The sequence below is a fragment of the Triticum aestivum genome, chromosome 1D (assembly GCF_018294505.1).
Source record: "Triticum aestivum cultivar Chinese Spring chromosome 1D, IWGSC CS RefSeq v2.1, whole genome shotgun sequence".
Classification (NCBI taxonomy): Eukaryota; Viridiplantae; Streptophyta; class Magnoliopsida; order Poales; family Poaceae; genus Triticum; species Triticum aestivum.
In genome coordinates, this window is record NC_057796.1 from 20,843,309 (window position 1) to 20,857,612 (window position 14,304).

The 14,304-nt window shown below is 46.5% G+C and overlaps 1 protein-coding gene and 1 pseudogene across 1 annotated transcript in view; both read left to right on the top strand.

Annotated features, from left to right (window-relative positions):
* The window catches only part of LOC123180019 (disease resistance protein RGA5), a 19,158-nt gene extending 10,404 nt beyond the window's left edge, over positions 1-8,754 (top strand). Inside the window, exons 4-6 of the mRNA XM_044591974.1 lie at positions 3,450-5,723; positions 5,816-5,880; positions 5,974-8,754. Of these exons, the coding sequence (XP_044447909.1) occupies positions 3,450-5,723; positions 5,816-5,880; positions 5,974-7,796 (4,162 nt within the window). The 3' untranslated portion in view covers positions 7,797-8,754. The remainder of the gene's footprint in view (positions 1-3,449; positions 5,724-5,815; positions 5,881-5,973) is intronic.
* Positions 8,169-14,304, top strand: part of LOC123157186 (poly [ADP-ribose] polymerase 1-like) — a 16,058-nt pseudogene continuing 9,922 nt past the window's right edge.

A 14,304-nucleotide genomic window follows, 5' to 3' on the forward strand; every position in this document is an offset into this window, starting at 1 on the left:
GGCATGACCTTCATCTTTTCTATTTCAACTATTTCTTCGTTGCGGTCTCTATTGGACCATTAGACCTATTTCTCATAAAATATATGTTGAATTATTAGACCTATTTCTTGTAAATTTATAATATTTAAATCTTTTTTGGTCTTTTGGTCTAGCCTTCGGGTAGAAAATCAAAGTAGGAGCCAGGTTCGACCGTTGGGCTTTCAGGGCCCAGCTGCCCAAGTCTAGTTGGTAGTAGCCTCTAGCAATATGTGTTGGCTTAGAAATATACGTAGCGCAACTAAAAGCATGTATACAGGGATCATACCAAACACACTTATATTATATGATATACCATCATATATGTCCTTGCTTGTGTTAAGGTGTATTAGTATTGGAACCTCAAACAAAAGGAGTATTAGTATTGCTCTAGCAATCTGCATTGGGCTATATTTCCTTTCTTGCAACCCAAGTCTTGTGTACTATATATATGCCCCTTGGGCTATGTATAAAGATATGTTGCATCCATGATGCAATTGCTCTTTCTGGATGATGTGATTCGAAATCCCCGAAATATTGTTAAGTCTTAACTATAGGATATTTGATCACTTGAGAGGTTGAAAGTTAGTTTTTCCTGTTGTATGGAGGGACAAATCTCCATCCTACTTTTCTTTTTGCGAAATAAATCTCCATGTTAGTTGACCACACCTGCTGGTAGGATGGTCTACGGCTAACCCGAGAAGCTACTTTCAAAACCCTAGTTATGGAGTAGCATTTGGTTTGAGTAAATTGATTCACATCCCAGGAACATACATCAATCTTAAAATGAAGGATATATCATACAAACAGTATATGGGACAAACTGATCACATGGTGGATACAACGTCTTCCTACCCAATCACACGTTCTTTTATTCTCTAACATGGATGTCTCCCTTAGCGCCGATGTCTTCTCTTAGCATGGATTCTCCCTTAGCATGGATGTCTTCTCTTAGCGGGGATGTCTCACTTAGCATAGATGTCTTCTCATATTGTAGCCGCTCGACCTTCATAGTGGGGTGGGCATAAACACCAAGAAACAATTTTTTTACCTTGGATTCGGTTTGGATTTCCTTTTAGTGGCATCTAGCATTACAAAACCTAATGCATAGTTCACACGCCATCACCATTAGCTTGGTGTGCCAAGATGGAATCTCGCATATTGTCCAACCACTTCTTTTGCTTATCATCTTTGACTTGTGTCAGCAAACCATGGACTCCTCGGTGAACTTGGTGAGGCCAAGCTACTCAATGGCAACCCTGTGTGCCTCAAGTGTTGCTTCTTCCCCTCAATGGCCACTCTCTCTACCTCAAGTGCCACCCTCTTGTTCTCAATTGCGATCTTCTCAGCTCGCATTTCCATGAAAATCTTGTATCTTTCCTCCCTTTCTTCTCTCTTGTCACTTGCAAGCTCTTTCTTGGACCTAATCTCTCACCAAGATTCCTTCGCTGAGTTCTCTCCACACTTTGCCTTCTCTTTGCGAATAGTTCCTCACCCTTGGTCTTTGTGTGGCCGCCATCGGAACAAACCCGCCTGCACTAGCCTCACCATGTTCATCCATGTGGTTTGATTGTGAGCTTGAGCCAATGTTGTTCTTTTGCCTCTTTGATGTATTGGGGTTTCTGAATATATAAGAGCTTCCCACTTCTTGCACTTGTTGATCAAACCAATGGCTTTGCCCTCCTCCTTGTAGAATGTCATGGCTTGGTACATCAAGGCAATGGTGATTTTTCCCGATAGATGGCACTTTTATTAACTCAAAATGTAGCATCAAGAGGATACAACACATATGAGTATACACCCGGCCTCTGCATCACTAGGATGCATACAACCAACATGAACTCACAAACACCGTGCAAATAAAACGCTAACAACAGTGAAGTCGCATAAATCAAAACTGTGTGTAAGGAGAGGAGGGTGGAGGGCCTATCCATATATAGACTATAACTCTCTAAAAGACTTCTTTAAGGAGTTAACACCATCCAACCCCCGCATAAAAACCTTAACTCCTTAGTTTTTTTTTATGATAACTCAAAATTGTCCTCTTAAATATGAGCAGGATTTGCTCCTTCCCCAAAACTTCCTAAACTGAGAAAAGTGGTGGGAGGAAATTTCTTTCGCCAACCGTCACCTCCAGCCACCACCAAAGTCGCCACCGGCGAACTCTCTGACCATGCTACCCGCTCTGACGATCTGCATCATCCCCACCACGTGCATCTCCACCCATTCCCAGCTAGGACACCGCCTTTCGTCGCCTCTCAAGCTAGCCTCCTCCCGGTGTCGCCACCTCTCACCACCGAGGCAGAGATCGTGGCCACTGTCGCTGCTGACGCACCTCACCAACATCGCCTCCCAAGCCCCCCTCTCCCCAGCACACGTCCATTGAGGCTCCGGTTCGCCCCCGGCACCGCCGGCCGCCGTCATCGCCTCTCGAGCAGAGTAGCGACCTCGAGCTTCAGCGAAGATTGGAATCAGGATGTGGCAACTCTCACCGGCCAGTGCAGCTTATGGCCGTTGACGCAAGCAAGGTGTTCCAGAAAATGGCCAAAATGCATTTTTTTCCCTTTCCTTTTATTTTCGCCTTTTCTGTAATTATATTTGAAGTAGGATCTTTTTTATGCAAAAGAACATGCCAGAGCCAGTCCTAGAAGCTCCCACACCAGGTGGGGTCCGGGGAAGGATTATACTGCACAGTGCAATGCAGAGAGGCCGCGTCGAACCTACCACCTCTTGGCACAAGTGGGGAGCACTTCACCCCTGCTCATGATCACTCCTCCCCAAGTACTGCATAATGATTAATTGGCTCTTGCCTGCATGTTCCATTAGAGAATTGAGTGTTGACGGTTGCGACCTGCTGGTCAAGATTGAGAACTTGAGATGCATGTGTTAGAACTGCATAATGCTTTCGTTTGTGTTATATTGAACAAGTTGTTGTTTGGTCGTGTCACACTGTACAAATTTCTGTTACATTATGTTGAAATGTTACTGAAATTGGTAATTTTCTGTTATTACAGTCTGATGTGCATATGTTCAGTTAAAATTCAGCTTCAACTGAAAACCAAACAGAATGCTTGGTGACCGAATTTTTGGTTTTCTGATTTTGTGTGCAAAATTTTGGTTGTTATCTGTCACTGACCAAATTTATCAAAAATCTGAATTAGAAAACCAATTTATAGTTGAAAGCCGAACGCCCACTCTTACAATTATCATGGCCTCGCTCACCTTCATTTCAGCTTCGCCCGCAACATTGGCTCTTCGGTCTCCATTATATCCTTCACCCTACCTCCACAATATCCTCCACCCTCTGCCCCAGCTCCACCTCATTCTCGTCCTTCCCCCTCACCAGAAGGATGCTATCATCACTCCACCATCCTATGAAGAGATGGTTCTCCTTACTGTTTGGTTCCATGAATAATATGATATTTTTTTGGCAGGTACATAATTGTAATTGATAATCTGTGGGCATCATCAACCTGGGATATTATCAACCATGCTTTGCCGAAGGGAAATTGTTGCAGTAGGATATTAGCAACGACCGAAGTTGAAGCCATAGCACAGACATGCGCAGATACCTCCAAGTATATGCCTTCAAAGAAAGAAAGCAACCCCAAGTATATCTTCAAGAAGGAACCGCTAAGTGAACATGAGTCAAGAGAACTATTTTTAAGTACAGTTTTTGGCCATGAAGCTGAATGTCCTCAGGGCCTCAAGGAAGTTTCAAATGAAATTATAAAAAGAAGTGGTGGCAATCCGCTAGCAATTATTATATTGGCGAGTCTTTTTGCAGGTCAGCCAGCCAGCAGCATAGAGCAATGGAATTACATCAAGAATTCGCTGAGTTCTGATTTAAGCACGGATACTAGTTTGGAAGGGATAAAACAAGTCGTCAACCTTGGCTATGACAATCTTCCTCACAGTTTGAAAGCATGCATGCTATATCTATGTTTGTATGAAGAGGACTGTGTAATCTGGAAGGATGATTTGGTGAAGCAGTGGATAGCTGAAGGTTTCATCCACGCAATGGAAGGGAACAGTGGGAAGGAAGTTGCACAAAGCTATTTTGATGAGCTTGTTAACAGAGGAATGATCCAACCTGTGGATATCAACTGCAATGATGAAATTCTTTCATGTAGAGTGCACGACATGGTACTTCACTTTATTAGATACAAGTCCATGGAAGAGAATTTTAGCATTGCATTAGATCATTCCCAGACTGCTGTAAGGCTTGCTGACAAGGTTCGTCGGCTAGCTCTCCACTTCGGCAATGTCGAACATGCCACACCACCAATGCCAGCAAGTATGAGACTGTCACAAGTTCGATCTCTTGTCTTTTCTGGATTGCTCAAGTGCATGCCTTCCATTGTGGAGTTCCGGTTTATTCAGGTTCTGATCCTTAAATTTTGGGCTGATCCTGATAACAGGAGTGACAACCTTACTGGCTCTGATGACCTGAGTGGCAACATCACTGAACCAGATTACTTAAGTGACAATCTCACTGAACCTGATGATCTGAGTTGTAATCTAACTGAAATTTCAGAGCTCTTCCAACTGAGGTATTTTCATCTCGATGCAAGTCATATGAGTGTGGAGCTTCCAACACAGATGAAACGGCTAAAAGATTTGGTGGCATGGGAAATTGATGCCGATGTAACTGCAGTTCCATCAGATATTGTCGATCTGCCGGGCTTGTTCTTCCTCAGTATTCCTAGAGAGGCAAATCTGCCCACTGGTATTGGCCGCATGTCATCTCTTCGCACTCTGGGAGTTATCGATCTCAGCAAGAACTCAACAGAAAATATTATGTGCCTTGGTGAGCTGACCAATCTCCAGGATCTTCGTCTCACATGTTCCACATTACAGCCTGATAACCTGGAAAGGAACTTGGAATGCCTGGACTTGATAATTCGGAAACTAAGCAATCTCAAATGTGTAACTCTGGTACCTGTAGTCTCCTCTCATGTAAAAACTCAGGATGATGCCAGTTCTTCAAGCATGACCATTTCTTGGCATGGCTTCACTATGGTGTCCCTTTCTCCAGCCCTTCTTGAGAGACTAGAGTTGTCACGGCGCTGCTGCATCTTCTCCAGCTTACCTGAGTGGACCAAGGATCTTACGAAGCTTGGCATCTTAAAGATTGCAGTTAGGAAGGTGTCAACTGAAGATGTTATTATTCTCAAAGGATTGCCTTCCCTCACCTCTCTCTCGTTGTTCATCTGGACCGCACCCATAAGAAGGATCATCTTTGACAACAAGGGATTCTTGGTTCTCAAGTACTTCAAGTTAGTGTGTCTTGCACCATGCCTGGTTTTTCTGGATGGAGCAATGCCCAAAGTCCAAAATCTCAAGCTAGGCTTTAATGCTAATAGAATGGAGCGATATAGCTTGGTAGCTGCTGGGTTTGAGCACCTAACTAGCCTCAACGAGCTCACTGCAAAAATTGGGGGCACCGGTACTAATGAATGCTGCAGAAAGTCCACACATTTGGTGTTGGCTGATGCCATTATAAAGCATACAAGCACCCCCATCATCAATGTACAATGGTTGGATTGGCATTATTGTGGTGATGAAGAGAACTACATAGAGGCTCCAAAAGAAATACACGAATGGACTTCGGAAAAACAAGGCATGACAGCTGGGGAAAGCTCAGATGAACATGGAGTTCAAGAGAATAACTTGGAGAGAGATCCCAAGAAACCCGCCGATTTAAGGTGCTGCTAGATTAACTTTTATTTGTGCAATTTAGTTGCCTTGTAATTCAATCCCTGCTTTGATTTCGATACTGATTTTCATGAGATATCAGTGCATGGCTTGCTGTCACCAGGACTGATACGCTACCAGAATCCACCTCCCATGTGCAGAGTACAGGTAATCTTCTCTTTCGATTCCTTCTCATTTGGCTGTTCATCCTGTTAACCCAGCTTGTTGATAAAGGTTTTGACCACCACTGTTGTTTGATAGTCCATAACATCTCGGAGGCAGAGGATGAGTGGTTGGTACCCAGCCCTGGCGACGACGAGCTGGACCACGAGGGCACTGCAGTGGAGGAGGCGGTGCGGGTGGTGGAACAGTGGGACTTGCCAGCGGCCAGGCTCAGGCTTGTGTTCGAGTCGCCGGAGGACGCCGAGGAGTACCTTGCCGCGGCCACCTGCCTCGTTGGTGTGGCCGGTGCACACGTTGAGACGGTGCTGCAGGTCGCAATGGCACGGCTCGAGGAGGAGTTCCGCCAGCTGCTGATCGGCGGGACGGCATCGCTCACTATGGAGGACCCCCACGATTCTCTCGTCTCTCGGCTCTCGCTTACCGTACCAACATCCAATTGTGCATCTTCCATCGACGTAGACGACACATGGACCTCGGTCTCCGACGAGGGAGATGAGTCTGCGGGTTGGGGCACATCAAGTTCGGTCTCCGGTGGCGAGATCTCATCTTACGTCCCGGACACCATTAGCACCCTCAAGGGCATCATGGACGTCATGTATAGCTCGTCTTACTTCATTTCCCCGGATACTGTCAGCACTCTCAAGGACATCGCAGACGTCATGCTGTGCGCTGGCTATGCTGCAGAGCTTAGCCAGGCCTACAGTGAAGTGCGCCGGGGCATGCTTGTTGAGTGTCTTGCCACACTTGGGGTCGACAAGATGAACCTAGAGGAGGTGCAGCACATGGAGTGGGTCGTCCTCAACGCCAAGATGAGGGAGTGGATCCAGGCACTCAAGGTGGTTGTCCAGGGCCTTCTTGCTGAGGAGCGCCGCATCTGTAACCAGATCTTCGCAGCCAATGCCGACACTGTAGACGAATGCTTTACATGGGCAGCAAAGGGGTGCGTGCTACAGCTGCTTAACTTTGGTGATGCCATTACGATTGAGAAGAGATCGTCCGAGAAGCTGTTCCGTATTCTTGATATGTATGAAGCTCTAGCTGAGTTACTGCCTGAGCTCGAGGCCTTGTTCTCTGGCGATGCAAGGGATTTTATCAAGGAAGAGGCAGAGCGGATACTTGTGAGGTTTGGGGATGCAGTGCGTGGTGCATTTTCTGAGTTTGCCAATGTGATAAGGGGGGAGACTTCTTGCAGATTAGTGCCAGGTGGCGAGATCCATCCGATGACACGTTACGTCATGAACTATGTAGTAGCGGCTACAAATTACAGTTGCCTGAATCATCTTCTTGATGGCAGTCATACTAAGGTGAAGAATACAGAGGTGACTCCTTCACGACACTGCATGCAGACACTAATCACACATCTATTGGATAAGATTGAGAATAAATCAAAGCTGTATTATGATGAGGCGCTGCAGAACATCTTTTTGATCAACAATCTATGGTACATTCTGCACAAGGTGAATGATTCAGAACTGAAGACTGTGCTTGGGGATAACTGGATCCGTAAACAACATGGTCAGATCATCAGTACGTACTCCACAGGGTACTTCCGATCTTCATGGTATACGGTTGTAGATTGTCTGAGGGATGATGGGCTGCCACATGCAACAGGTTCATCGAGTGCACTCATGGATGCTCTGAAGGAAAGGTTCAAGAATTTCAACTTGACCTACGAAGAGTTATACAGGACACAGACAGCATGGAAGGTTGTGGATCCTCAGCTCAGAAAGAAGATGCAGATTTTCATCTCAGAGAATGTCATTCCAGCATACCGTTCGTTTGTTAGAAGGTACCGAGTCCACCTAGAGGGGAAAAAGAATTTGGCAAGGTATATAAAATATAGTACTGAGGATTTGGAAAACCAGATCTTAGATTTGTTTGAAGGGATAAGATTGGGATAGTTGGTGATATGTTTACAATTTGGGGAAAAGTTGTGGCTAATCTCCCAGAAACCTACACATCGGCGCCAAAATTTATTCAAGCCATTTAGTGGATTAGAGGGTGTCTTGGACAACTCCACTTGACAAATTCACTGGTGAAGCAGCAGGTAGGGGATCTTTGACAGATATACCATGTATTAATTCTTGAATTATTACACATGTCATTGATGATTGTACCTCTCCTTCGCACATCATGACATACATATAAATAGATATCTTATTTTCTGGAAAGAGACTTAAAATCGGAGAAAGGCTATCCAGTTCAGCATTATATTTTTTTGACACTAACTAGTACTGGCTTTGGCGCAGCAGTAAAGCTGTTGCCTTGTGACCATGAGGTCACGGGTTCGAGTCCTGAAAACAGCCTCTTGCAGATATGTAGGAAAATGCTGCGTACAATAGACCAAAGTGGTCGGACCCTTCCCCAGACCCTGCGCAAGTGGGAGCTATGTGTACCGGGCTTTTTACTTGTAACTAGTAATGCAGAACTAATAAGAAGCCAAGATGAGAGTACAAGTAGAACTAAGTCCACCAAAATTTTGAAATTCTGTAATCATTCTGCTTGTTCTTACAATACAACTAATAAATCCACTAAAATCTTGAAACTGTGTAGTCACTCTGCTTGTCCTTACAATATTGAAGGCCAGTAATTGAGAAGTGGCAGCCTTCTTTCCATCCTCGCCACAATACCTTGCAAACAGTACTACAATACAGGAAACGGAACAGAGAAAAACATAACTTACAATGGTATGTAGTGTTCGGCTTCTGCCTGGAGGGGGCCAGGATACAATGCATCATGCGTCGCGCCTACAGCCCAGGTTGTCCTTGTGGTTCCATACTTCCATCTGTGTTCGTCTCGAGTGCTCTTTGAAGCATTAATTGAGATACAAAATCTACTGGATGACACTGGCAATCAAGAACTGGTCTTAGTGAGAGCTTGATTGTTGCTGCAAGCAATCATTTCTTCACTCTTATTCCTTCTGTTCATCCACATATTATACGTGATAAGGATGACTTGACAATGAAAATATGTGCCTGTTGCCTTGCATTGTATTCCTGTCAATTGGTAAAAGTATCCTATCCCTATTCACCCTTACCTAATTAATGCCAACTTCTTCCTATGTGGTGGATGTACAAATATTCAAATTTGCAAAGAAATGTCCTATGATGGTGACGTGCAACTAGGAGTTGAGTTCTATGTAGCTGGAGGGTGAGACATTTGCCTTGGAGCTTAGATGAAATAAAAGAAGAAAAATATGTTCTTCTCTTCTCGCTAAATCCTATTCTAACAGAGCCACAAATGGAACTAACTCTTATAGGTGAAAACAAAATTGATCATGGTGCTGTTAGTCATGATGCAAATTCACAAATCCTCTCACATTTTGTTAGGATTTCATAAGATGTTGTAATGCAATAGACAGACAATTTTTTAATTCTTCACATGTTTCTTCCTTGTCATGGATTCTTGAGTTTATTCTCATGTACCTGTTTTTCTTGATTATGACCAGAGTTATATTATACTTAGCTGATTTATAGCTTCACAGCGAAAATGCTTGAAGCTCTTCAGGATATTGAAATTGCTTCTAAACGTCTTACATTTTGTCATGTACCTGTTTTTTGACTCGAGTCAAAAAACGTCTTACATTATGGGACAGAGGGAGTAGTTTAGAAGCAATTTCAATATCCTGAAGGAGTCAAAAAACGTCTTACATTATGGGACAGAGAGAGTAGTTGTTTTGATGGTGACAATGATGAATCTCTTGATGATAAGTACAAAAGGCTTCATTTTGACATCACCCCCTAGCTCATGATAGTGAAGATTACAAGCTGGTCGAGAAATATCTCCTCAACACACATGCTTCTACTCACAAGGTATGCGAAATTCTTGTGTATAAATAATATTTGTTTCTGTGTAAGTAAAATACAGAAGACTACGACTGTCTCTTGTCTTCTGTATATACACATGTTGACATGTGCTTTATTTTACTTTGAAGGACTGGTCACTGGAATTAGAGGAAGTTTATGTGCATGATCAAGATGGGGAAGGCAACAAACACTCAAGATATAAAAATAATCTCCATAACAAGATGCTATTATGGCATGGTAAGTAATTATTTTGAACTAGACAAAGCATATAATTTGTGCCAATATTTCGAAGGTATTTTAGTTGGAAGCTTCGCCCCTGCTGCGTTTCTGCTCTTAGAGTTGGATGGCTAAATCTGGGTTGGAGCGGAAATCGAAATCCGTGTCACTAAATTGATTAACAAATGGTTTCCAGGCAATCAATGATTCCTCATGCTTTACCTTATTATTTTGAGCACTTGTCTGATTGCATTATGTTAGGTTACAGGTGTTTAATTTCTTTGCTTGTCTTTCCAGAATTACATTTTTCTTGGCATTGCATGGCCATAAAACTCAATTTTGTAGGCACAAGGTTGACAAATTTTATTGGAATTGTTAGTCAAGGAATAAGGATAACACCGCCTGGGGCTCCCATGACAGGCTGTATGGTTTGCTCTTTATTAACTTTACACATTTTGTACGCTGAAACTCTCTGCTTAAGTATATGTTGAGTTTAATAACATGATGTTTCTTTCACTTATTGAAAGTTTGACAAAGGCCTCTACTTTGCAGATTTAGTAAGCAAGAGCCAAGAGTGCACAGTATTGTTATGTGGATAGAAAAAAACCGACTGGCTTGATGCTTCTTCTGAGGTTGCTCTAGGAGACATGCATGAACTGAAAAAAGCCACGGTGAGATACAAAATATCTTGGTATTCAAAGGGCAAATTTAATTGCTTAACTTTTGTCCTTGCACCAGAAGTAACCATGTGTGATTTGATGCTGTGTCAGCTATTTTTCTAGATTCTTGTAATCAAATTTTCTGAATATGTTTTTGTTACGACGTTCATTGCTTATCAAAATTTCAGCAAAAAGAAAGAAACTAGGCCGGCATTGTTCCCCAATGCATTGCACTATTGCTCAACATAAAAGCTTCAGTTTTTTGCATGTTTATTCTGATTTAGCATCTGTACTTGGTACTTATTGTGCAGCCAATGGACAAACCTCCAAGAGGGAAGCATTCAACCAAGAGCTTAGGAAAAACTGTGCCGCTAGAGTCGGAGTTTGTGAAATGGAGGGATGATGTCGTCGTGCCTTGTGGCAAGCCAGTGCCAGCATCTATCAGGGCATCTGAGCTTCTGTACAACGAGTATATAGTCTACAACACAGCCCAGGTTTGTTGAGCCTACCTGCTCTTATGCTACAGCAGTTATAGGAATTTGCTGCTCATCTTGCATTAAACCCTCTTCTCCTTTGGCAGGTGAAAATGCAGTTCTTGTTGAAAGTCAGATTCCGTCACAAGCGTTGATTGGGAACCTACACTACCAGAATAACTGCGTACGCCGACGGCACCCGTCGGCATAGATAGACCTATCCCGATGGCCTAGGGCAGGCCGTAGGCGTAGAAAAGCCGTCGGCATACGTCTATCTATGCCGACGGGGCCGTCGGCATAGACGAGGCCGTCGGGACCGCTCGAGATACGCCTACGAGGCCCGTCGGCGTAGGATTGGCCGTTGGCATAGCCCAGGCCCACCTACCCGGTCAGCGCTGACCGTTTGACAGCGTTGAAACTACGTCGACGGGAGGTAACGACGGCCGTCGGCATAACTGTGGCAGAGATATGCCTACGGCTTAGCCGTCGGCATAGGCCTGGCCCATGCCCCTCTGCCACGCCATCGATCTGTGTGCGATGCCACGTCATCGATCCGTGGGACTGCACCTCCGTGTCCGCAGCTATGCCGACGGCCAGGCCGTCGGCATATGTTTATTTTATTTTTATTTTTATTTTACTTTATACTATATATGGCAGAGGTATGCCTACCACATAGCCGTCGGCATAGGCCTGGCCCATGCCCCTCTGCCACGTCATCGATCCGTGGGACTGCACCTCCGTGTGCGCTGCCGTCGGCATATATTTAATTTATTTTTATTTTTTTATTTTTACTTTATATTATTTTTTGTTTTGCCATAAGATAATTATGCCTTATCTAAAAAACATACCCCGATGGTATATCGATTGCCCCCCGTTACGAACGTCGCTGTTGCCGTGTCACGGAGGGGGAGGGGGAAAACGGTCGACACGGAGGGAATCTGGTTAGTGGGGGGACTCGGGGTGTAGCTATGTCACCGAAACATCGCACGGGTCCCGATGCATATGTGAAAGTGTTCAGGCATGCGTAGACGCCCGTCTTGGGGCTCCGCGGTGAGGCCCCCCCTCCACGCAAGGCAGTGCCGCCGTCACTTGGAGGGGTCCAAACCCCGGAGACGCGTGTCGCCTCTTCGGACATGCCACCACACCACCCCGCATGTATGAGGTCCCAATGCGACGCTCCGGTGGCATTGCTACCCCCCTAGGGCCCCCGTCCCGCCTAACCCTGTAGCGTTTGACCACGAGATCTAGCCCTTTGACTTTGCACGGACGGGCTTTGACTAGTGGAACTCTCCACCCGGTTGTGTTAGGTCAGCCCATAGGAACACTTTGGAGCAACATCCGGGCCAAAGCCACAGCAAGATCCCCTCCGTGTAGACCCGACGCGTCCGTTTCCCCCTCCAGGTGCCGGCGGCAGCGCCGTCCGTGAGGGGGGGCACCCCCCGGAGACGCGTGCCGCCTCTTCGGACATGCCACCACACCATACAACATGTATGAGGTCCCGGTGCGACGCTCCGGTGGCATTGCTACCCCCCAGGGCCCCCGTCCCGCCTAACCCTGTAGCGTTTGACCACGGGATCTAGCCCTTTGACTTTGCACGGACGGGCTTTGACCAGTGGAACTCTCCACCCGGTTGTGTTAGGTCAGCCCATAGGAACACTTTGGAGCAACATCCGGGCCAAAGCCACAGCAAGATCCCCTCCGTGTAGACCCGACGCGTCCGTTTCCCCCCTCCAGGTGCCGGCGGCGGCACCGCCCGTGAGGGGGACCACACCCCGGAGACGCGTGCCGGGCGTTTGCAACCGCCACAACACTTCCAGACTTGTGAGAGGCCGCCTACGCAAGATTTGGCGGCATGCTAGCCCCCGGAGGCCGCCGGCCAAAGTCGTAGACACGCGAAGAGCAATCCGCGTAGAGGGAAGTGTTCAGATACTTCTCCATCACCAAAATTTATGAAAAATTACCATGAGTCCTATAGCACATGTGCCCACGTCGTGTAAAAAACTCATGATTTTATCGCGCTCTGAGTATTTAATAATATTCACGCCGCATCATTACCGCAGAACGTCTACTACCATGTCATCGCCGTCCGTGAGGGGGGGCACACCCCGGAGACGCGTGCCACCTCTTCGGACATGCCACCACACCGTACGACATGTATAAGGTCCCGGTGCGACGCTCCGGTGGCATTGCTACCCCCCTAGGGCCCCCGTCCCGCCTAACCCTGTAGTGTTTGACCACGGGATCTAGCCCTTTGACTTTGCACAGACGGGCTCTGACCAATGGAACTCTCCACCCGGTTGTGTTAGGTCAGCCCATAGGAACACTTTGGAGCAACATCCGGGCCAAAGCCACAGCAAGATCCCCTCCGTGTAGCCGACGCTTCCGTTTCCCCCCTCCAGGTGCCGGCGGCGGCGCCGTCCGTGAGGGGGGCACCCCTCGGAGACGCGTGCCACCTCTTCGGACATGCCACCACACCGTACGACATGTATGAGGTCCCGGTGCGACGCTCCGTTGGCATTGCTACCCCCTAGGGCCCCCGTCCCGCCTAACCCTGTAGCGTTTGACCACAGGATCTAGCCCTTTGACTTTGCACGGACGGGCTTTGACCAGTGGAACTCTCCACCCGGCTGTGTTAGGTCAGCCCATAGGAACACTTTGGAGGAACATCCGGGCCAAAGCCACAGCAAGATCCCCTCCGTGTAGACCCGACGCGTCCGTTTCCCCCCTCCAGGTGCCGATAAACTGAAAATCTAAAAAAATGTAATAATTGAATTGATTAAAAACTCCGGTATTCATCATTGAAAACGTACTATCACGGTTAAACCTTCAGTGCCCGAGCAGCGGGCCGGCTGCCCGTGCACTGAAAGTTTAACCGTAATTGTCCGTTTTCTTCATATAAGTCTAATGAATACCGGAGCTTATAACGTATGGATTAGTGAACTATTTAAACAGGTCAAATTGCTTGTCCCTGGGCGAGGTGGGATTATTTCTTCAAAAAAATGTGGTTGCCATCTATGCCTACGGCCCGGCCGTCGGCATAGGCCTCGTATATATGCCGACGGCCTAGCCGTCAGCATAGGGCCACCTTATCCACTCCTCCCGCTCCACTGACTTGTGGACCTAGCCTATGCCGACGGCCAGGCCGTCGGCATAGGGGTGACCTTATCCACTCGGCCGGCCTCCTCCTCCACTCATTTCTCTCCCTCTCCCAACCGCACCCGACCCCGACCCCTACCGCCGCCGCCCACCTCCTCC